The 25,841-nt window shown below is 33.4% G+C and overlaps 1 protein-coding gene across 1 annotated transcript in view; it reads left to right on the forward strand.

The window, feature by feature from the left end:
• LOC139701847 (zinc finger protein 420-like) overlaps positions 1-25,841 on the forward strand; it is a 52,700-nt gene that overhangs the window by 19,476 nt on the left and 7,383 nt on the right. The window contains exon 2 of the mRNA XM_071601975.1: positions 20,135-20,261. Coding sequence (XP_071458076.1) covers positions 20,135-20,261 — 127 coding nt within the window. The remainder of the gene's footprint in view (positions 1-20,134; positions 20,262-25,841) is intronic.

Consider the following 25,841-nt stretch of genomic DNA (forward strand, 5'->3'; position numbering starts at 1 on the left):
TTCTCCTTGCTTCTTTTTTTCTTTCCTTCTTTTCTTTCTTTCATTCTTTATTTCTTTTTTTCTTTCTTTCTGTCCATTTTTTTTTGGTGGGGTTTGGAGTACTAGGGATTGACCTCAGCAGCACTTGGCTACCAAGCCACATCCCCAGCCCTATTTTGTATTTTATTTTAGACAAGGTCTTACTGAGTTTCTTAGTTCCTTGACATTTCTGAGGCTCAGTTTAAACTTTTTTTAACAATCCTTCTGCCTCATCTCCTAAGCCACTTGGATTATGTTCATGCACCACTGTGCCTGGCATTTTTTTTTTTTTTAATTTATTATGGCTAATAGGAACCAGTAAAGATGAAAGTGATAGTATGGTACCTACAATCAAAAGGTCTTTATTTCATTTGATTTTGCTTTTCAAATCCTGTTGTGTAGAGAATTAAGGTGCTTCTGGTGAGGATGATAGCTTACCCTCTGAAGTTAAGCAGTCATCAGCTAACTGTTTCTACCAGGAAAAAACAGATAAGACCAGCATGAATTAATAAGAAGACCAATCATCATCTAATAAGCTCTAGGCTGACTCATCTATCAATTATAATTGGAAACCAGGATTCTGTCATATACTTTGAGAAAATTCTGTGGAAAACAGCAGTTGCCTTTTTGGTACAGTTTTCCTTTTTCCCTGATTTAAGTCTGGACCATTATTGAGGTGCTATTAGCTTATGCAGACATGTATACATCACATTGATGCTAAAACTCTCACAGTACCTCATATCAAATGAGGAAACATTATTATCACATCCTAGGCATTAGGTCAAAGGCTAAGTTGCAAAATAAGATGTTTGTCTTTAATATTTTTAAGTTTTAGAGTCAAGGCTGTGAAAAGATATACCAAAATGGTACATCCAACTCTTGGAACTCTCTCTTCTCTTTTATGCTGTCTGACATCTGAAATGGGAATAAGTTTGTGTTCAGCATCAAATTGAAATAAAATCATTATCTTTTGGACCCTGTCTGTTTTGTCTTCCTTCTCTTTCTGAGGGTAGTGCCCCCTTTGCTGTTTGGTTTTGTGGAAAAGCATTGATTAAAAAGTGTATTCTCCCAACTCTTGCATAGAATGAAGGGGTCCAGGATCTTTGATTTGCCAAGGTCAAAGGAGCCATATTCTCAAAATTGAATGTAACCACTATGAATTAAGATGTTCTAGAGCCTTAAAATAAAGGGAGTTGTGAGAATTTAGTTCTAAGTACATGTATCTTCTTTATTAGTAATTATATATTGGTCACATAATAATAGTACTCTTGATATATTCAGTTTTGTGATTAAAATAAATTTCAACTATGTCTTTTTTAATTGTATATATTAAAATAGTTAAAAACTACACCTATGCCTAACACTATTTGTATTGGACATTAGGGGGTTACTTCCCAGTTGAGAGCTCTGCCTATTTAGAAAATAGATCAGAAATGTTAAATACAAAAAAAAGTTATTGCCCATTATATGCTTTCCAATAATTAGCAATATGTATGCATATAATTCATACATTGATATTATCCTATATAAAAGGCTTAATTTAAATATACTACTGCATGGCTAGACTCCATCACTTTTGGAAAAACTTGCCTTTTAAAAAAGCTGTTATCTGTACTCAATTCTAATCACCTTAAAAGAAAAGTGAAGTAAATGTACCCAAGAACCTGCTTATCTTGACTCCTTCTGACTTCATTCATTCCTGGAGGTGGTGCCATCTACTGTCATTTGGATAGTAGGTTCAGTGGATTCAGACTAAGAGGGCAGCAGTTTCTCATCAGTTGCTCTTGGGTGATAATTGTTCAATCCAACATATGATAAGTACAAAAGGTATGACTTACACTATCTACTTGAGTTTTAATTTCTGGAGCTTGTCATTCTTTCAGATTCATTTCTAGGCTTCCTTCTCAATGCTCAGGAAAACCAGATTCTGCTTCTACCCAGATAATAAAAAAAAATCTATAGAGAGAATGCAAGTCACCCTGAAAGCCAGGAAATAATGACTGTGCACGGTTTTGAGACTGTATCTGTACCCTCGAAAGGGAGACTCTTTTTGAAAGACATTTCAAACAGCAATTACTATGGCTGGAAGTGGTTTTGGTAGATGGGAACTGTCCAGCAAACTCCAGTATATGCAAAAATGAATCATCTTACAGAGAAGTTCATTCTTAGTCTCCTGGCCAATTCAGTGGGAAAAACATCAGCAGCTGAAATTCTGAACATTCTGTCCTATCCAATCATGGTATCTTCAGCCATGGATTGCAGCATATGTGTACAGCTTTGATCTGGATGCATGGGATCTCCTCAGATTTTGTGGTACTGATTGGTATGATCATCATGAGAGAATCCCAAATCCAGATGTATTTCTTTTTCTCTGCATAAAAGTGCTGCTGGCATATAGGTGACTGAGTTGCTTTTTTTCTCCTGTGCTTTCTATATGTCTGAGAAGCAGGACCTCAAATTCAGAACTGTGAACTTTTTCTTCCATTGAATGGAAGATGTTAAGAGATTACATCAGTCAGTGAAGAAAAAATTTCCTTCTGGGAAAAGCTGGCTGTCATGAAATTTTTAGACGGGCAAGCTGGAGAGTGGAGCTCTTTGTGTCCTGAACACCCATAAATGCATAAACCAAATTATTTGTGATTTAACTTCTCTGTCCTGATCCCAGGGTTTTAAGCCCATGGATGCCCCTGCATGAACATAGATAAGTATCATTTTTTCTGTATTCTTAGTACTATGAATGTGACAATCTGTTTTGCTATAAAGGTAACATTTTACTTTGGAAACAAACAACCATACTTCTGTCTTTTAATATCATTATTATTTTATTATTTTAGATGATTAAAGAAAGGTGTACCATACTACTCAGGCACATTGACAGTCCTATGTCAACTTTATTTTGAGTAAGCATCTCACTAAGATGCTTAAGCTAATCTTGATTTTGAAATTTTCTTCATTTTCCTTCTAAGTAGCTGGTTTTATAGTGACCCACCACTAGATGTACTGTATAAATCTCTTTCTTATAAAAACTTTGCATATTTTATATTTTTCTAATATATTAAATTATTATATTTTACCAGTGAATGCTTTATTAAGTCATACCAATAAATGATACGATGGCATTTTTTTATTCAGATATTCCATTTTTTATGCAACTTTCTTTGGAAACATTGTCATTTTTTCCCCTTTATTGTAGTTCAATTTCTGTGTTTTATCATTGTCTAAATTTCCAGAGTCTTTTTAAATATTTTGTCTTTAGTTCCACAGGGCTCATTTTTCACCTCATTATGAGATCTGTATTTATGATTTATTTATGTAATTATACAGAATAATGAGTAAAATATGTAGCTCATTTAAAATCCTACAGTCATGTGTGGCACAATGTTTTATGTACTCTAATGGCTAAATAATAACCTAGGTATATAGTGGTGTATATCATCTAGAATTATGTAAGTACCCTGCATCAAGAGCAAAATAACAGAATCACCTTATGGTGCATTTTCCAGAATGCATCCACATCATTAAATGAGGCATCATTATACGCACCATACATTTTAAAAGTATCTAATACATAAATAATATAAAAATTTTACTTGTGAAATTTACCAGAATTCTTTTAATTTTAGTTGTATTCTCAATGCAACTTTTGGAATTACTGCTAATTTCTATGCATATTCAATGTTAATATGTTTAAATATTACTTCTTTGTTAGTATTTTTCCTCTACTCTCTACATATAAAAATATCCTTTCTCAAAATATTGAGACCGATATATAGCTAATGAATTCTTAGTTTTATTTTTAATTCATAATTTAATAGTGTAGTTACTTTTTAACCATAACTTAGACATATTTTTCAAAATGTGTCTAATTTCCAAAAATATATACAAATTAGCAAATTTTCAAAAATTTTACAATTTTTTTTTTCTTGGTCCTGGGAATAGAACCCAGGGACTTATGCATGTGAGGCAAGCACTCTACCACATTTGAGCTCAGTAATCAATTAATTCATTCATTACCCCAAAATATTTTCTACTGCCCTTTTTTTAGTCTCTTCCCCACCACCTTTTGTGAAATTAATTTGATCTTATTTAATGATGCAAGTACTTGATCCACACCAAAACTCTACAGATCAATGAATTATTAAAAGTGGAACCTACTATGTAACTACTATTTCTATTAAGAAATAGAACATTAATGATGCTACAGAGAAGAGCTTCATATCCTATTGCTTTCAATATACCCTCCAGTCACCCTAGTGGTAACTTCAAATTTTCCATTCCAATTTTTTTTTTATTTTTTATGGGTTGTTCAAAACATTACAAAGCTCATGATATATCATCTTTCATACATTTGACTCAATTGGGTTATGAACTCCCATTTTTACCCCAAATACAAATTGCAGAATCACATCGGTTACACACTCATATTTTTACATAATGGCATATTAGTGACTGTTGTATTCTGCTACTTTTCCTATCCCCTACTATCCAACCTCCCCTCCCCTCCCCTCCCATCTTCGCTCTCTACCTCATCTGCTGTTGTTCAATTCTTTCCCTTGCCCACCCCCCTTTCCCCTCACAACCTCTTATATGTAATTTTGTGTAACATTGAGGGTCTCCTACCATTTCCATATGCTTTCCCTTCTCTCTCCCTTTCTCTCCCCCCACTCGTCTTTGTTTAATGTTAATCTTTTCCTCATGCTCTTCCTCCCTGTTCTGTTCTTAGTTGCTCTCTTTATATCAAAGAAGACATTTGGCATTTGTTTTTTAAGGATTGGCTAGCTTCGCTTAGCATAATCAGCTCTAATGTCATCCATTTCCCTGCAAATTCTATGATTTTGTCATTTTTTAGCGCTGTGTAATACTCCATTGTGTATAGATGCCACATTTTTATATCCATTCATCTATTGAAGGGCATCTAGGTTGGTTCCACAGTCTAGCTATTGTGAATTGTGCTGCTATGATCATTGATGTGGCAGTATCCCTATAGTACGCTCTTTTAAGATCCTCAGGGAATAGTCCGAGAAGGGCAATAGCTGGGTCAAATGGTGGTTCCATTCCCAGCTTTCCCAGGAATCTCCATACTGCTTTCCAAATTGGCCTCACCAATTTGCAGTCCCACCAGCAGTGTACAAGTGTACCCTTTTCCCCACATCCTTGCCAACATTTAGTGTTGTTTGACTTCATAATGGCTGCCAATCTTACTGGAGTGAGATGGTATCTTAGGGTGGTTTTGATTTGCATTTCTCTGACTGCTAGAGATGGTGAGCATTTTTTTATGTACTTGTTGATTGATTGTATGTCCTCCTCTGTGAAGTGTCTGTTCAGGTCCTTGGCCCATTTGTTGATTGGGTTATTTGTTATCTTATTGTTTATTTTTTTTAGTTCTTTGTATTTTCTGGATATTAGGGCTCTATCTGAAGTGTGAGGGGTAAAAATTTGTTCCCAGGATGTAGGCTCCCTATTTACCTCTCTTATTGTTTCTCTTGCTGAGAAAAAACTTTTTAGTTTGAGTAAGTCCCATTTGTTGATTCTAGTTATTAACTCTTGTGCTATGGGTGTCCTACGTTTTTCCAGGATCTTCTCGCTTTCAAAGTCTGTGATGAAAAATCAGTCGTTATCCTAATTGGTTTACCCCTGAATGTAATCTGCCTCCTTTCTCTCATAGCTTTTAATATTCTCTCCTTGTTCTGTATGTTGGCTACCTTCATAATTATATGTCTTGGAGTTTGTCTATTACGGTTTTGAATGTTTGGGGTCCTGTAGGCTTCCAGGATTTGGCAGTCCATTTCATCTTTCATCTCTGGGAAGTTTTCTAGAATTATTTCATTTAATATGTTGTCCATTCCTTTGGTTTGAATCTCTATGCCTTCTTCTATCCCGATGACTCTCAAATTTGTTTTTTTTATGACATCCCATATCTCTTGAATAGATTGCTCGTGGGATTTAAGCATCTTTTCTGTGTTGACTATATTCTTTTCAAGTTGATAAACTTTGTCTTCATTATCTGATGTTCTGACTTCTACTTGATCTAGTCTATTTGTAATATTCTCGTTTGAGTTTTTAATTTGGTTTATATTTTCCTGCATTTCTAGGATTAATGTTTGATTTTTTTTTTTTTTTTTTTTTTTTTTTTTTAAGATCTCTATCTCCTGGTAAAGCTCGTTCTTTGCCATTTGAGTTTGTTTGTTTATTTCATTTTCAAAATATACTTTTATTGCTTGGACTTGCTGCCTCATGTCTTCTCTAATATTCCTTTCCATCTGAGTTAGGTATGCCTTGAGTTCTTTCCCTATCCCTGTTTCTGATGCTTCTAGGTCCTCCTGTAGAATTAAGTTGTCCTGCATTGTTTGTGCTCCTTTTTTCCCTTGTTTTTTCATGATGTTCACGTTACTTTCCAGCTCTATTTGATTGATGTGTTTCTGCTCTCTTCTATAGATTTGATTTTGTATATCTCTGTTGTCTCTCCTTTGTGTTGGTAGACTATGCCTGCTAAAGTGGAATCCGCTGGGAAGGAATTTCGAAGGCTGAACTCCAGTGACGTCACCTCTCTGCTATGGCTGGCCCCAGGCTCCTTGCCGGGGTGTCCGAATGGGGGGGTGGGACTGGACTGTCTCTGGTTGGTTTCAGCTCCCGCTCCCTGCCGGGTGGGCGGTCTCCAGCCGCCCAGTCCCAGGGGCAGAGGGTGGGCTGTCGCCGGAGTTCGGGTGATCTCTAGCCACCCAGTCGCGCGGTCGGTCGCCAGCGGGCCGTCTGTCGCCGGCGGTCGGTCGGTCTCCAGCCGCCCAGTCGCGCGAGCCGGTGGGCTGTCGCCGGCGGGCTGGGGATCTCTAGCCTCCCAGTGGAGCGGTCAGTCGCTGGCGGGGGTCTTCAGCCACCCAGTCGTGTGAGCCGGTGGGCTGTCGCTGGCGGTTGGGCGGTCTCCAGCCGCCCAGTCGCGCGGGCAGCCGGCGGGCGATAGGTCACCAGCGGGCATGCAGTCTCCAACCGCCGAGTAGCGAGGGTCTGGCTTCTAGTCCTCTGGTTTCTCCTGCTAGTCCTGGTTTCTCCTGCTAGACCAGATTTCCCCTGAGTGATGCCTCTCTGCAGTTCAAACTGTACTCTGGGCTTGCCGTTGGTTGGGTGTGGAGGGTGTCTATTGGGAACCCCAGCACTCTATTATTTTGATTTTTTCCGCTTGCCCCTCCCCCAGCTCTGGCTAGACAAGTTTCGTTTTCGCCGCTAATGGTAGGGGGAGTTGAAGGTCAGGTGTCTCTAGTTTTCCCCGCATCTTTATGCAGGCTTGCTCTGATAATCCCACCCCCGGAAAGCCTAGGAAAGATTTTATGCGAATTCCCTGCTGTATGTGAGATGAGCTGAGTAACACACACCTGTTTTATTGTTGCAATCTGTCGGAGAGTGGCGGTGGTTACTTCAGCTCTCCAAGATGGTGGCCGCTGGTTTCCTTGGTGGAGTTTCCATTGTGGGGTATAGAACTGTACCGCTTCCTTCCCCATCTGAAATCCCGAACTCAGCCCGGGGCTCAGTGGGTGCTAAGCCTGCAGGATTCCACAGAATCTGCAGCAATGTTTCTTCCTTCTTGCTGATCGCTTCTCAGTGGTGCCCCACCGTCTGTAGCCGCGGGGCTAGCCTTGCGGATCAGTCAGCCCAGATCGCCGGTCGCACAGTTGGCTTGAGTTTGAGACTCAATTACCAGACCTCCGTGCTAGAAATCCTTCTTCTAGGTTTCGGTGCACCCCCATTTTGCTGTAAGTTCCTAACAAGATAGTTTTTTGTCGTTCTAACTCGTTATTCACCTGCGCAGTGGCGCAGTACACAGCGTGTGATGCACTCTATTTGCGGCCATCTTCTCTCCCCCAACTTGTTTTTTTAATGTGTTATTCTTTAAAATAAATAAATATACAGGAGTGGTACCATTTATTTATTTAATTATATAAAAGATGAGCAAAATATGTAGTGCATTGTGTAGGAAACAAAATCTTACACCAAATATGCTTAAAACTTTGTTGGTGGAACTAATTGGAGGGTGATTCAGGAGTCAGAAAAAAGCGGGGTAGCTCAAAATGTCAGGGATGGAGCATTAAGAGTTCAGGTATGAGACATTACAAGAGTATAAGGATTTGGTGGGATTGGTTAAAGAAAAAGAAAAAAAAATAGGTATGAGTTACTGGAGACAATCTGAAGGAGCTTAAATGGAACAGGTCCAGAAGTGGAGCAACAACAGATTTAATTTGGGTGAGCAGTGCCTGGAGATGAAGAAATTAGTAGTCTTAAAAGAAAAAGAGTGTGACATCTCTGGTAGGGGCAGGAAGACTGATGTGTTGCATACTTGTTTGATTGCACCATTACACCTTTAAGTTCTAGTTTTTAGGAATTTCTAAATATGAGGCTGCTGGGGTAAATATTATGCTGCCACAATATTTCTTGTTTTCTCCCACTTGGGATGAATGTTTTTCTCATCTAATACACAGTTTACAGTTTCTTCTTCCTCCTCAAATCCATTCTTTTACTCCCTCACCACTTTTTCTTCTCCTCTCTCTAGTTTGCATTTTCTTCCATTGTGATCTAGGTTCAGATTCTTGATTCTCAACTATGCCACATTCCTTATGCTTTACTCTGACATTGTTGTGGTACTGGGCATAGGCTTATGTAAATCTTGGTAACCAGGGCCTTGACTTAGGGAATCTGGAATGTAGAAGGTCATGGCAGATGCAGTCTATTTTCATGATGAAAACTGCAGTGGCAATTACCTGTTTAAACATTCAGAATATTTTGTTGCCAAAGAATAGAACTGATGACTCATTAATGTATACCTATTTAGGCAGTACCAAATCAGTTTTTTCCACAAGGCTCTAAATTTTTGCATGACAAAGAAAAGGATTTGACAATTCTAATAAATTGGCATGTTTGTAATTTCAATCTTTTTTTTTTTTTTACCTTATTTTCATGTTTTCCTTCCTGATTGGTATGCAATAGTGAATTTGCTTTAGTGTTAACTTGTCTCAGTTGTAGTGATTTATACTCTTTTTTTTGTAAATTTATGTGATGGTTGAATATTTCTTCTTTCATTAAGTGGATTTAGAAATGTTTTTTTTTTTTTTTTTTTTTTTTTTTTTCTGTAACACTCTTTTGGTATGTCTTTTTTTTCATAAATATAACACCACTTTCATTCTGTCACGTCATCTTTTTGCTACATATGTACTTTACAAGTATTTTCTCCCAATTTATATTTTAGCTTTGATCACTGAGTGTTCCTCATTCTAAAATATTAAAAAATGCCCTTTAAGTACATAAATCCATGGAAATATACAGGGAAAGTTTTTAAAAATTAAGTAAAAGAGCTCACTGATGTAGTTTCTCCTTTACCAGTTTTCAAATAAGTATCATGCATCCTTATTGTAAGAGGATGGCTAGGACAGGCAGAAAGTATGAATAGAGTATTAGTTGGAATAATCCAATGCCCCATGGGATTGAGAGAGTTTCCAGAGTTCCAAGAAAAAACAAATAAGACCGGCACTCTGAACATGGCGCTGTCCTCTGATCTGCATCTGGAGACAGTGTATAATGTCACATTTTTCACCCATTACACTCACTTTTGTGCATAATTAACCTGTCTTTGCTACATTCTCCTGGCTCTGTGTTCCCTTTCTTTTTTCATCCACTGTGCATAAAATATCCTTTTGTGTGATTCTTTCAATTATTCTCTGCAAAAATAAAATAAGCTCAATGGAGCATTTGCATTCTATATTTCTACAGTTCTCAGATTCTATGTTTGAATGTCATAACTTACTGTGACAGCACCATGTGCTCTCTCTCACACTCTATTATCTATATCTACCCATATGTATATCTATCCATTTAAAATCATTTTAGCTTCTAATGGCTACTGGTATCTTTTCTGTGTTTACAAATGTTTATGTAGATAGATAGATAAATAGATATAGATACGGAGAGTTTGTCTCTCTTTACTCTTTTGATGGCTGCATCACTACAAAAAGAAGGGAAACATGTAACCACAGAAAAGAGACCAATAGCCATTAGAAGCTAAAATGATTCTCTTCCAGAGTTTGTGGAAATAGTGTTGCTTTGCTAATACTTTGATATTAATCTTTTGTTTTGATAATAAAAACATCCATGTCTATAAAAGAATGAGTTTCTATTATTTTAAACTGTTATATTTGTGATTATTTCCTTTGGTAGCAATGAGAATCTAGGGATATTTTGCAAGTTTAATTGATGATGTGACCAAACTGAATGATGCTAAAGTGGTAAGTATCAAATATAAATAGTTGTTGTTCAGGTTGTGCATATATTTGCAAATTATAATTGAAAGCTGCCTATCATATTTTCAGAAAGAGAAACAGCTTGGTAAAGCAAATTCTTCAAATTTTTCAGTATTTAATTTTTTTTTCCTTTAATTTCTTAACTTCTGCTTACTGTAGATGTGACTTTAGGAAGTATTCTATGTTTTATATAACTTCTCACTACTTATTGTTTATAAAATATTTTGTTATAAAATACTTTTGAATACATTTTATATTTTGCAATGTTCAAGTGTAGGGCTGATTCTGACAAACTTTCTTAAAATATTTGTTTTTATTTTTAAAGATTGGAAGAATTCTTTATTGCTTCTGTCATCTACTTAATTGAGAACAGGGAATGTACTGCTTCATGTTTCTTTCACTTCTTTCTCTGAGTGGATGTATTTGTGTCTCTTTAGTGGTCTTGTTATTTTTTGTTTGTTTCTGAATTGTAGGTTTGTGAGATGCTCACCAGTGTTTTTAATATGGTGAAAATAAGATCTTTTTATCTCTTGCTATATTAATTTTGTTCTTTCCTCAAATGAGTAATGACAGAACTTAAAAAGTAGATATTTTCAAGGTCCTCATAAATGAAATGTGTAAAAATAGGAAACTTTAGAGAAAATGGAAAAGTCAACAAAGCATATGCACTTGGGCTTCTGAGTAATGTGTATTATGTGGTGAATTTCTGGCTGAATGTTATCTAAAGTGTGTTGTCATTGTGTAGATAAAATTTTGAGAGTGAAGACTTAACTTCACAATGGTCACATAGAACTGTTTTTCATCTCTGACATGTTTTAGGTTTTCACCAGGGGTATTAAAGGATCTCTATACTCCATATTGTGTAGTGTTTAGTGACTTTGGAATTCTTGAATTCACTTTCCTAAAAACTTTAGAAAGCTGAGAGCAAAGTATCTTGTAGAACATACAACAATCAGTACAAAGAATAATATATCCTGTTAGTTTTACCACAGAGCCTAAGTTTTATAATATATTAGAAATCTTTATTTTGGTACCATTGATTGAACCTAGGTACACTTAAGCACTGAGCTGCATCTTGAGATCCCACACCTTTTTAATATTTTTATTAGAGACAGTGTTTTGCTGAATGACTTAGAGCCTTGATAAGTAACAGAGGCAATATTTGTCCTTGTGATCTTCCTGCCTCATCCTCTGAGTCACTGGAATTATAGGTGTGTATCTCCATGGATAGCATACATTATCAGTCTTATGATTGATACTTGTTTCTCTTTGTTTTATAATAATCTATGATTATTTTGTACAAAAATTATATGGTGTATTTTGGGATGTATAATGTGTACATAAATATTTATAGTAATTGCACAAAGGGTTCACGAAAATAAACAGTCTGTGGTAAGGTTTTTAATTTGTATTTAGTTAACATATGTAATATTCACTCTAATTAAGTTGAAATGATAAGATGGAAATTATCATTTTCATAGCAACCAGTAAAAATAAAATATAGTGTCATTGAAATACTAGGAAAGAATATGTTGAGTGGAATAATTATTTATTTAAAATTATTGATGGCCCCACTAGTCCTAATGGTCCAATATAAGAGGTAACTCAAATGTTCTTGAATGTTTATATGAACAATTTGAAGTGCATCCATAAACGACACCTTGCTATGTTACCAAGCCTGTCATTGAACTTGCAATCCAGCAGTACCATACACCTTCATTGTAGGATTATTGGCATGCAACACAACCCATGGCTTAAGAAATTTTCTTTAATAATTGTCTCCTATTAAATTCTTTGATAAAATGATGTGTTTCATGAACAAGACACTTATAACTGTGTCCTGTGCCTGGTGTATTACCAGTAATTTTTAACTGAGTTGAATGGGCAAAAATGACTATCAAAGATCAGTGTATGCAAAGGACATCAATAATACAATACAGGTTCTGTGGTTTAAATAACTGCCTCATAATGGTCCATGTATTAGAGGTCTGTTCCTAAGGTTGTTTTATTTAGTGAAAACATTAGAAGGATAATGCCTATTGGGAATTGTTTAGTTCTTTGTAGAGTATGTATTTGGACCAAATTGTTGACACCTGGTGCAATTTTATGCCATGTGTTCCTGCCATAATGTGCTTACTCACTTCAAACATAAAGCTGTAATACCAATAACATATCAACAAGAATCTCCAGAATTTTTATTTAAAATATGATTTTTTCTATTTGTTAGTTGATTATCACGAGTACTTTTCATAGCTAAAAACAAAACAAAACAAAAAACTGAAAAATTGTGAAGCTAAAATCATGAGCATATATCTTATGTGTCTTTGCAACTCATTTTTTAAAAGATGTTAATTTAAAGTCGTGTTTTTTAGTTTTACTATACATGGTAATTTTTTTTCCAATCTTTCAAGAACACTGATGGGTGGGTTTGTCTCCAGGGATATGAATTCCAGGGTTATGGATTACATTATTTTAATGCATTTTTTTTCTTTTTAAAATTAAAGAGCCCTTCAAGTGCCGGTACACTTAAGTCAGAATTGGAAACCACTGGTTTCCAGTTGAAAATGCATTAAGTCTCTGTGTTTTCCTTGTGTGCTGTGTGGATTTGTCCACTTCACCCTTTCATGTGGGGGTTTATAGTAAACAGATTTGCCATGTTGAAAAAATTAAAAGGATGATTTTCTTAAATTTTCAGGTATTTACTCAAAGTGTTTGGTGAGGAAGTATTTTTTTCAGTAGATCTATCTTGTTCTTTTGCTTTCATATCAAGAAACTATTTCATAAAAAGAATGTCTAGGTTTAGACTAGGTTCAAAATTATAATAGACTACGAATACAAAAAATAAATAAATAAACTAAGTTGAAGATATACTGTATGTTATGCACATTTTTACTATTATGTCATGGTGAGAAATAAAAATGAATCATTTAGCTTAATTTTCAAAACATAGTCCAAATTGATTTACCCAAATTATACCCTATTTAAAAAAATACTTGAGTGTTCTTGAAAGTATTTGAATAGTAAAAAGTAGTTGGAGATATGAAGCTAAAAAATGTGCTTCTATAGCAGAGGTGTAATTCCTTAGTTCACAGAATCCTAGAAAAGTTTTATTTATTTATTTATTTTGTTTTTTTGGTGCTGGGAATTTATCCCAGGGTCTTTTGCATTCAAGGCAAGCATTATCAATTGAACTATGTTAAGAGCCGTAGAAATGTAGCATGATTATATAATCTAGAAAAATCTTTGAGTTTTTGAGACAGACAGTTGTGTTTCTGAGTTCAAAACCTGAATAGACTCTTACTACCTGTAGTATTGTAAAATTGTATTAATTTACAATAGACATGCAAATATTCTCTAAAAGAAAAGAAAAAAAAGAGTATAAAATGCAAAAATATCTCCAGTTCCATATACTTCCCTGTATCCCAGCAAATTGGCAATTCTCTGTTATAGCTCTCCTTATCAAGAGGTAGTATATCTTTGCCAATATGTGAATAAAAAGTATGTCTATTATATTACATCCAGTAGAAGAGAGTAAATATAGAAATGTACTGGTATTCTGCTTGGACCTAAAGTGTGTTGAATTCTTCTAGTTTTTATCTTTGTAAACTTCATCATCTTAAGAAGAAGAAGAAGCTCATATTAGGCTTATAAAGGAGAAGAGACCATGTGGATGAGAATGAAAAGACCAAAATGGACAGTCATCTCTCTTCCAGGAACAGGGTAACCATGTCAAATAGCAGAGCATACACATGTATAATTTCTGCTAAAATCAGAATAGCTCAGATAAGTCAATATAATTTTGGCTTACTCAAAAACTGTTCATTTGAATCATGAATTAGTAAGTTTTCTTGTAGTTTATAATACTTGATAGCTTAAAATACATTTAATAGAAACAGGAAGCCAGAATTCAAAACATAATAATTTCAAATTAACTGTATAGATTTATGCATGGAAGAAACACTGAATTTATTTTTCTTGATTTAATGTTAAAAGATTTATAAAATAATTTTGAGTAATGCCAAAATGCATATAGACATGAAAATGTTATTAGTACTTTAACTCACAGCATACACTACAAAAAAAGATAAGCCAGACAACCATAGCTGGATCACTAGGATGAAGGCCCAATGGAAAAATTAAAAAAATAATAATCTTTTTGTTCACAACTAAAAAGTATATACAGACATGAAGATATATGAGGACACTTCCCCCCTGGATTTGCATCATCAGTTGTTTGCTCTTTAATATATGAAAAGTTATTATAACAGTTATCATTTTGAAAGAATGGCCGGCTTTAGGCATCTCTCATAGCAGCCTCCTGAGTCTAAAAATATTATTTCTTATTTGATTTAAAGGAGAAATATTGTTAAGGAAAACATGTTTTCTCAACTCTGAAAAGAAAGGAGGGTTTCAGTCATTCAATTTTTTGCAATGTAGGGAACCTCAGCACTCAATATATACTTTTGATGTGGCAGCCATTTGCCATATGTGGCTAATGAGTTCTTGGAATATGGCGGGTCTACCTTGAGAAGTATTAGAAGTGGAAAGAAGTGTGAGATTTGAAAGTATTTTCCTAGTAATTATAATTTTATATAATAAAAATTTTAAATTATTTTATATCTTAAATTATTGTATAGTACAAATTATTGTAACTTATAAATTATAAGAATTTATAGACATTTATTTATAAATTATTATAATTATTTATTTGTTTTACTTGTGACATCTAAAAGCTCAGTTATACATATTTATCATTTTATTTTTTCAACTATGCATGATGCTATAGAAGATTATCTACTTTTTCTAAAATCTAGATGCATCAAAATTCCTGAACAAGAGCTGAGTGTGTTGTTGCATACCTGTAATGCTGGTGATTCAGAAAACTAAAAAAAGTTAATCACAAGCTTAGGGTCAGCCTCAAAGACTTAGTGAGATTTTGGCAAAAAAAAAAAAAAAAAAAAGAAAGAAAACAACTGGAGATGATCCTCAGTGATGCATCACTGGGTCTATCCCTGGAACCAACCAACCAAACAAACAAGCAAGCCTCATTTAAACAGAGTACGAAGGGTTTGAAACCCAAATATGTAAAGTAATTTTCACTATATTATTTGCACTTGTCAATCTGTTATTGGCATTATTGTCACTGATAATTGATATGACATTATATTCAACATTAAATATGTATGTCCCGTTCTATGGTCAGGTCTTCTAGTACTTAAAAGGCTCTGTCTGAGAAGGAATATAATTAATATTTCATTATTTTGGGGTCCTAAAGCCTTAGTTGAAATTGTTTCACCTGGCACTCAGAGGAGTCTGATGTTGGTATTTTCTCTATGCAGGTAAAAATTATTCAATCAGAACTGATTGGGGTAATAATTATTAAATCAGAGCAACAACCAAAGAATAGAGGGTAGGCTTCAAAATCTGGGAGAAAATTCATCTCTGTCTCAGGCAAATCTCTTGATCCATCTCCAGGTTTTGTGATGCCTGGGTGGCTCTGTCACAGGCCTTTTCCCTCTGACTCTCAGGGTTTAGAGTATTTTTATTTTTTTTTAATATTTATTTATTTATGTATCTTTAGTTGTAGGTGGATACATTAGTTTGTTTTTATGTGGTGCCGAGGATCGAACCCATTGCCTCATGCATGCTAGGCAAGCAGTCTACCAGAGCCACCACTGCAGGCCCTTGAGTATTTTTAAAAATGATAAGTCTGCAGGGCTTGACATTATGAAGCAGAAGAAAGGGGTTGAGTAAAAGTAGTCCGAACTAATTGTGAGAACCTAGGCTTTCCTGAGGTCACCTTTGTAATCTTTTAAGCCTACTCTAAATTTGATAAAGCTCAATATACTGCCACCTCTGGCCCTAAGAATGGGGTTGACAGTGAGGATTCTAAATTTTGTCCTGTTCCAGATTGGTGACCTCTTCCTGGCCTGAAAGTAACTCTGTGTTTTCTTGCCTACACCCCTTCAGAGTGGATGTTATAGACAGGATCAGAACATGAGAATTTTGACTCATGTAAATAATGCATATTTGGGAGGAGCTGTGGTCCAAGGAATTTTCAGTTTCTCTTTCCTTACCAGGTGGCACTCACTTTTTTAAGTGCATTTTCCAAATGTGTGGTAAGCATGATTTTCCTAAATGTCATCTTTTCTAAGCGAATTCACTATATTATGAAGTATGGTTCCCTGAAACATTTCAAATATCACATAGTTTTAATTAATCTTTTCCTTGGTTTTGGATGGAATTTTTAAAAGTGAGTGAGTGCATATGTGCATGTATATGGTTGTACTTTTACATGAGAGGAACATAGGGTTATAACATGAAACTCTTTAAAAAGTATTTATACCTAATGCTATGTGTGAAGATGCATGTTCATAGTCTCAGCATTTTAGTAGGCTGAAGCAAGAGGATCAATATATTGAGAATAAAAAATAAAAAGGGGAGGGGGATGTTACTCAGTGTGTAGACACTGCTGAGTTTAGTCTTTAGTATTAAAATTAAAAAAAAAAAATCTTTGAACATTTTGTTTATTTGTCTTTTATAAGCATAGATAGCAAGTTTGGGGTCCCCTTAAGAAACTTTAGAGTATGATGTCTCTTAAGTATCTGCCATGTCTTTGAGTGGCCATGATGTAAAAATTACATGAAGCTAAACCAAGGTGCCCACAGCTCCCATGTTGAATTACCTAGAGAATACAACCTGGGTGTAATCCTGTCTTCCTACAGAGTACCTTGTGGTCAGGGAATGGAGCATCTTGTTGGACTAGATGAATACTCTAGATACTCTAGAGATTACAGAAGTATCTTTTATAGGATTCATGTAAACATCAAATATTGGAATATTAATATTATTTTACCCAAATGTTAGGTTCAGCTCCACAGAAATACATTGCTGCTCAGATCCATTGATTTTGTAACTGAAAAGAAAGGCAAATATGATTTTTTACTTCCATTTTCTTACTCATCTAGGGAAGATTTTTTTAATAATGTGCCAGAATTTGAAAGGAGAATAAACTGTAGCAAGGATTTAGGGGAAAAAAAAATCCTACTGTGTTTGTGCAGATGTCTTCAAGGAAAAACTCACTATATGCTAATTGGAAGACATAATGTACTGCCTCATGTTTGGGGTGGTAACTAAATATTTAAGTAAATTCTATATGGATTGAGCATCTCTCAATTATTCTAATATTTTTATTACATATAAAATGTAATTTATCACTAATGTTTGAAAGGTTTAAAAAAAAGTTTCCAAAGAGAAAAGATAGAGTTAAATTTCAAATAAAATTGTATTCAAACCAAGGTAATTTTTTGAGCCTGTAAAAGAACATCATTGAAGGTTAAGTAAGATCTTAGTTGTGTCTATGGCTATAATTTTCCTTGCTGTGGAGCTATTTCTAGAATGTCAGGTTAGAAAAATTCAGAGATAGGCAATAAGCAGCTTTTGTTTTTGTAAATATACATTGCAATACTTCAAATTCATCAAACATAAGATATGGATGCATCCAAAATGTTAGGCTGTCAAGGTTTTTTTTTTTTTTTTTTTTTTTAAATGAAGAAATAGCAAATAAATAAGGTGAAAGGAAAATGGACCAAAGGAGGTTAGAAAATTCATAAAATTCTGGGCATATTAGGCCATGCCAGTAATCACAACAACCTGGAGGTTGAGAAAGAAAGATCAAACCTGAAGCTTAGTGTAGCAACTTAATGAGACACTGTCTAAAAAAAAAAAAAAAAAAAAAAAAAAAAAAGAAAAAGAAAAAAATTAAAAGGCCTATAATATATCTTAGTTGTAGAATGCCCCCTTACCAAAAAATAAATCAAAATTCCAGATGAAGTATCCTTTACCCTGAAGCCAACAAATACTTAGGAGTTTAAAGAAAATTGCATGTATGTTGTTTTGGGCTGAACATGAGATGGCTTAATGTTCTAAGGGTTTCACATAAAGGAGAGACTTAAGATTCACTTTTTTTAAAAACAAATATTTTGTTCTTACCCCTGAATATAAAAGTGTTCAGTTATTTTTTTTTTTTTTTTTTTATGGCAAACAATGGGAATATTCTGATTGAGTTTCTGAGCCAGCACATTTAAAATAGTGAGGATCTTCTAAATCATATTGGGAAGGGAGCTCTTCTGTAGCAGAACAGAAAAATTGGAGGTAATATCTTCAACCGATTATTTCCTAAAATGGCCTATAAGGTATGCCATTTTCACCTGACATTTTTTATATTCTATGCAAGGTTTCAATTGTCAACTTCCCTATTTATATAAATAATAAGAAGCTGGTATACATAAGTGTGTTCTTTTTTATCAGAATAAGTAACTTGTGCGTGTGTAGATGTAGAGACACCCTAATTTATAGGAAATTAATCATAAATATAAATATTATTCTATTCTGGGACTTGAAACTGGCACTTCATTTAGGAAAATTTTATAGGCATAACACCAACCTTGTGGGATATGTACTAGATGTTATCAGAATTGAATTATTAGACTACTAATTGTTGAAATATTGGTTGTTGTTTGCACATTTGGTATCAAAAGTGGTTGCAGAGTCAGGAGTCATGGCACACACCTGTAATCACAGTGATGTGGAAAAATGAGATAGGAAGAAAGTAAATTTGAGTCTAATTTCAGTAATATAGAGACCCTAAGCAACTTTGTAAGCCCATTTATCACAATTAAAAAAAAAAAAAAAAACTTCTTGAAATGCATTTCAGGGGTAGAGAGCTCCTGGGATAAATCTGTAATTAAAAAAATAATAATGCTGTTTTAGAAGAAAGACATCACACAGAATGTTAAACTAAATTCATGTATGTGTTGGTTCACTAGTGATAAGTGAGAACCTGGAAAAAGGTGTATTTCCATGTGGTCAGGGAGGAATTTAGGGTGCCAGAACCTTTCAGAATTTTTTTTTCTTAACTGCTTAGTATTCTCTCACTTTCTACTTTGAAATGAGCCAGGTGAGGATACAGTTTCACCGTGAGAGTGGTTTTACAAATCTGGGAATGTTAAACCTGATGTGTCAGTTTCCTTATGAACTGAGAGATTAACAGTCTGTTCACTTAATTTGCTTTTTTATTTTTACTTTTTGTTATAACTTTGTTCCATGTATTTCAAGTTGACCCAAGTACCTAAGTGTTTTGTAATAGTTTGATACTTAAAAATTTTATTCTATTGTTTTAGAAGTGAGTTGTGATAATGTGGTCTGCAGAAGTAAAAGTATTTTTTTTTAAATATCATATAGATTTATGGTATGTTTAAATAATGAGAAGATAGACAACTTTGGAGATAACCATTCAAATAAATATGTGGACAACTGAAAGTTTTGGTGTGTCTTTAGTAATCTCTTATATCTTCAACATGCTAAGGTGACCACTGTTGTATAAGTATACTTATAATTTTTCTAAGTATGTCTCAAGTATCATTGCTTTGTTTGGTTGTGCTTCTTTTGAATATTCAATAACTAATTGCAACTATTATTTATCCTTTGGAATTATGTTGGATTTTTTTTTCACTTTTTTGCTTCAGTGTTTTGCTTCTCATGTGCTGTTCTCTGGGTTTCATTATACCAAATTTGTCCACCAATTTTACTGCTTATAACAAATTATTGGCACTGGGGTTATAGCTCAGTTGGTAGAGTGCTTACCTTTCATGCACAAGGCCCTGTGTTCAATCCACAGCACCATAAAAAAAAAAAAGTATCTTATTGAACGGTTGACATCACTACCATATGTGAAAACCACCTCTTTTAACTCTCATTAAAATTTTTCTGAAGTTAAATACTATGTCATGAATCATATGGTTTATGTGATGTGTATTTATTCATTTTTACTTCAGGAACCATTGACATTAAGGGATGTGGTCATTGATTTTTCAGAAGAGGAATGGAAATGCCTGGACCCTTCTCAGCAGACTTTATATGGAGATGTGATGTTAGAGATCTGTAGACACCTACTCTTTATTGGTGAGCCTAAATTTTATTCAGAACATCTAATTCAAAACCAATATTTAATTTTTTAACTGTATAGAGTATCTTATGCCAGCTTCTATTTTGCATGAAAAAGTTTTAGTTTCTTGTTTTTTAGGACAAAGATTGGGCATTTGTTTATGTAGAAAAAAAAGTGTTAAATATTTTTTCTTTATGTTTAATTTATCATTTCTAATTAGTTCTCACAATGTAGAGAATAAAAGTGGTTTCAAAGTATTTTAGTGTTTTTATCTGGAAAAAATGGTTTGGAAAATGATTGTGTAGAATCTTATAGGGTGTTTTCTCTTTATTTTTTCCTATGGAGGAAAATATTAAAAAGACTTATGTATTTATCAAGAAAATAACAAAATGTGACATATTCCATTTTCCATCAAAAACATCTTGCTGTCTGTAAGTTATCCTTGGTCTCCTTTCTTTCCCCCAAAGAAATAACCTTGGGATTTGAAGAGAAAATTGACAGCAGACATATATCAAAGTGGGTAGAAATCAATGAAGCAAAGAATACAGATAAGAGGTTCAAATGTCAAAGAGGAATTCACATTTAAAAATGTTAATTGATAAGCTAAAATCTGACACAAAAAATTAATTTTTTCAAGCGTAGGTTTATTTCTGTTGCAATAATTAAAGAGCATTCCATGCTCTATGTTTATCATGCATATCAATTATTTAAGTTCCTTCTTGTTCTCCAGTGATCTCCCTTCTCCCTACACTCAAATAAACAAAGCATTTGTTTAAAAAAAAAAGAGTCAAGAGGCAGGAAAGGTGGCATAATGGCAAGGAGGCCAAGCTGCTTCATATCAATAGGTTAATTTAGTTCATTGGCATCACTACTACATATTGTTCATTTTATTACTAGGCATGTTAGCAACTTATCAGCATTATGCACCTTATTCCTCAGTTATATACTAAATTGTAATGTGCAATGTTAGGAGTTTTGTGTAGCTCTCAAGAAAGTCCATTGTATAAACTTAATGTTATGTGTACAGTTTTAGGCTCAGTGAAACATTGTGCTTATCTATAAAGAGAGTTCTTTTATTCCCAGGAGCTGTGTGCCAGAGATTATATTTGAGGCTGATAACACTCTAGTGCAGAGCATTTTCAAGCAGGGAATTGCCATATCAGCTTAACATTGCACATGTATTTTATTATTTTACTAGTTCCTGGGGAAATTGCAGGGCATTCTAAGGGTAGGAAACAGAGTGCCTATTACCCTGGGAGTTTTCTCTCCAGAGGAATGCTTCACTGTATATTTCCACAATCAGAATCCCTACAGAGTATTTCACAATGCCTGTGAGGATATATACGACCTGACATTTATTGGAATTTGGGGGATCCCTAGAAAACTTGCTCATTTCCAAATATATCTAGGTAAAACCATTGTAATATATTAGTATTATAGTAGAGTTTCTTTAATATAATTTCAATATTTATTCATTCAAAATTTTCCAATCAGATCTTTATATGAATGCTTATACTAGATATTCTGTGATTTTTTTTTTCTGCCATGTAATAAATAGTAGTATTTCATAATACCTGCTCCTAATGGTTATGTAAGTATAGCTGATCAATGTGGTTTAAAGAAGAATTTTCAGGGATGAGGCTGTAGTTTAGTGGCAGAGGGCTTTCCTCACATGTGTGCGGTACTGTGTTTAATCCTTAGCACTACATAAAAATAAACAGATATAATAAATGCATTCTGTCCACCTATCACTACAAAAAAAGTAAAAAGAAATATTACTATTGTAATATAATTATCCAGAATTTTGTGGGTTACATTTTTCTAATTCTTGTTTTTTTTTTTTTTTTTTTCCAGTTTCACTCTATAGAGAGCTTCAGTGTTGTTCATTAGGTTTTCTCACATCCGTGATATTGTTTTTATTTCTATACCTATATGTTATATTTGAATAGAAATTATCATGATTTGTCACTTTAGGAAAACATTAGTTGAAGTTAAACTGCACGTGAACCATGTTCCAATTTTCAATCAAGTTTTCTATGATTTATCTTACATATATAAATATTAACCCCTTTTATATATGATTTTATATAGTACATTGATTGTTTATACTCAGTTCTTGTGCTTAATCATATAATGTATTTAAGTTTACCTATTTATACACACACACACACACACACACACACACACACACACACACACACACTGTGGAATGAACTCTTATAATACTGAGCTACATCATCATCCCCTTTTCACTTTTAGTTTACAATAGACTCTTGCTAAGTTGCTGAAGCTGAAATTCTATTTCCATGCCTCAGCCTTTCTTCCAAGTTGCTAGAATTAATGGCATATTCATTATCTCTCTATATATGAATCTGTTCTTTTGTCTAGGAGTAAGACTTTAGTATTTTAAAGGTACCATAAAGATGTTTCCAATTCTGTTTATCTTTTATGTATTTGTCAAATTTTAAATTTTGATAAAAACTGTATACTGTATAACTTTCCTGAACTTACTGTCTTATATATTTTGAATTTACTGCTCAGTAGTATTCATATAAATTGTTTTGTAAGATTTTTTTTTCTAGAATGTATGTATCACATAAAAAGTAAGTTTATTTTTTCCTCCAAACAAGTGATCCTTTGTCTCAACTTTTCATCCCTTATGCCATTCTTTTTGGTGTCTATATTTGGTTACAGTAGATATCTCTCATACATAGAATTACCTGGTATTTGTTATTTTTATTGGTATTACTATTTCACTTAATATACTATCTTAAAAGTTGATCATTGCAAATATTATACAATTTCTTATCTTTGTAAAGTTTTAAAACTTTTCATATTTAGTTCCAAATCGCCTACATGTAGTCATGGAAATGTAATTTGATTGGCTTGCCACATTGGTCTCTATTGAATGTTGGTTTAATGAGAATAGATCTGTAAATATATTTTTATTTGACCATCAAGTTGAGGGCTAATTGATGTGCTTTAAGCTTTATTACTCATGTCTTCCTCATTTAACCTCAAGTTAAAATACTCTATTGAATATTGTAACTTTTATTGTATTTACATAAGGAAGCATTTTTTTAATTTTAATATGTGTAGTTATGTATGCACCCAGGATATTCCATAGAATTGTTCAAATAACTTATTTCGTCCATGCAAAAATAATATTGATTTTTTTTATTGGAATTACATGGACTTCATAGATTACTTTGGGTGCTTTAGGCTTTTTTTCTGTAACAGAGGTGTTTACCCTCTGAGCCACATCTACACCCCTTTTTGGGGAAGGGTACTGGGGATTGACCTTAGGGGCACTTGCCCACTGAGCTACATCCCAAGCCCCAATTTGTATTTTATTTAGAAACATGGTCTCCTTCAGTTGCTTACCACCTTGTTTTGATGAGGCTGGATTTGAGCTCACAATCCTGCTGTCTCAGACTCCCAAGCTTCTTGAATTAAAAGTGTGTGTTATCACGCCTGGCTGGCAGCTGTTTTTATATATCATTTTGTTACAATGTCTAGATAAGTTGCTTAGGGCCTTGCTTAATTGCTGAATTTGGCTTTAAATTCATATTCATAAATTTTAAATATCACTTTTGCTTTTGATTTCCATCTTAAATTATGTTATGTTAGAATGCAACTTCAATATTGTAATATCTGTTAACATTTGTTTTGTGCATTTAACTTGATTTCTTTGGAATAATATTCCAGAGACTACAGAGAATATTGCCTCTGTAAACCAAAATGGTTTTTAATGTTTTTTGAAGGTTTTTTTTTTTTTTTTTTTTTTTTTTCATTCCTTGGGGAATAATGCAATTCTATTTTTTATTCTTTGCATTAATTGGGGATTGATGTCTCCTATTATTACGTTGTTGCTTTCTATGATGTTGAACTTTGTCTTTTCTTTCTGTATATGAAAAACATTATTTGAGTTACAAATATATTCCCTATGATTGTAATCTAAGGATTTGGCATATTTATTTTTATATAATATTCTACTTTGTCTCTTAATTATATAAATATTATCAACAATTTTGAATGTAATATTTGTTTTATCCTTTTGTTTTTAATCTTTTTGTGACCTTATATCTAAAGAGAATTTTTGTAGATTTAAATCTGACATAGTTAACATATTTTTAAGTTTAATCTTGTTGGTCATATTGTGTTTGATTAGTTTTTTTTTTTTTGTTTTTCAAAATTGTTTATTGATTCTATAGTTTTCAAGTTTTGATGATTTCTTATAATTTTTGTACTATTAAAATATGCCTTAATTTGTAGTTCATACATTTTTATGGTGATAATTTTTTTTCTATTTTTTATCCTTGATGTTTAATTTGTCATTACTTTGTAATTATTTAAGTGCTTAAAAACAGTAGAATAAATTGGAAATAACATTCATATATTCTTAAATGAATATACAACCAGTGTAACTCCACATAATTTACCACCAAAAGAATAGATTGTTATAATTTATGAATGTATGATATATGAAGATACATTCTACTGTCATGTATAACTAAAGGAAAATTAATGAAAAAAAATAAAGTACTTAGTTTGCACTACATTTTAATCTGAATTAATTTTGGTTTCCTAAAACAATCAGTGTCTTTACATGTGTTGCCATGATTTGTTATTGATGTCACACCTGCTTTTCTAATTTATACTAATTAGCAAAGATTTATGATAATTTTTATGCTTTAGTTTTCCACATTCTATTGTAGAATGAAATGTTTTATATACAACAATGAAAGTATAATAAAATATATATTTGTATATATTTTTCTTTTCCACAAGAGCTTTCAAATTTTATATGATTTCTGTTGTGCAGAATATTTTATTGGAAATATTCCACTGATTATTTCTCTTGCAGCAGGTCAAGAAGTAAAGCAATTTTTGAATATTTTCATATCTTTAAAGATGTATTTTTCATAAAGTTCAAAAAAATAGTATTGGTAGATAAAGTATTCTAGGTTCATATTTTCTTTTTCTTTCAACATACATACCTATATATCCCAATTCCTTTCTGGAAGTCTTCTGCAAAGAAATCAACTGTTAATCATAAAAGAATATGTTTGTAAATAAAATTTCTCTTTTTATATCTTTTGATATTAATTATTTTCTTGAAGAGTTTTACAAGTTTGATTATAAACTTATTAACTTTTTTCTTTTATTTATTTATTGGGAATTGAAATCAGAGCCACTCAACCATTGAGTTACAACATCATCACTATTGTGTATTTCACTTAGAGACAGGTTCTCACTGAGGTGCTTAGTGCCTCACCATTGCTGAGTCTGTCTTTGAACTCCTGATCCTCCTGTCTCGGCATCCCGAGATGCTGGGGTTAAAGTCATGCACGACTGTGTCCAGCACTACCTGTGTCTTTTAATTAATTCTAGCATTTGATATATTTTGTTTCTCAAATTTTTAATTCATGAGACTGTGTGTGTGTGTGGGGGGGGTGCTGGGGATCAAGCCCAGCCTTTTGCATGTGAGGCAAGCAATCTGTCATCTACAGTGTATCCCCAGCCTGACACATTTTTTAAAGAATATTTCTAGTATATAATTTATACTTTTTCTGTTGCTATTTTTCTGAATTTAT

Source organism: Marmota flaviventris, chromosome 14 (genome assembly GCF_047511675.1).
Source record: "Marmota flaviventris isolate mMarFla1 chromosome 14, mMarFla1.hap1, whole genome shotgun sequence".
Taxonomy (NCBI): domain Eukaryota; kingdom Metazoa; phylum Chordata; class Mammalia; order Rodentia; family Sciuridae; genus Marmota; species Marmota flaviventris.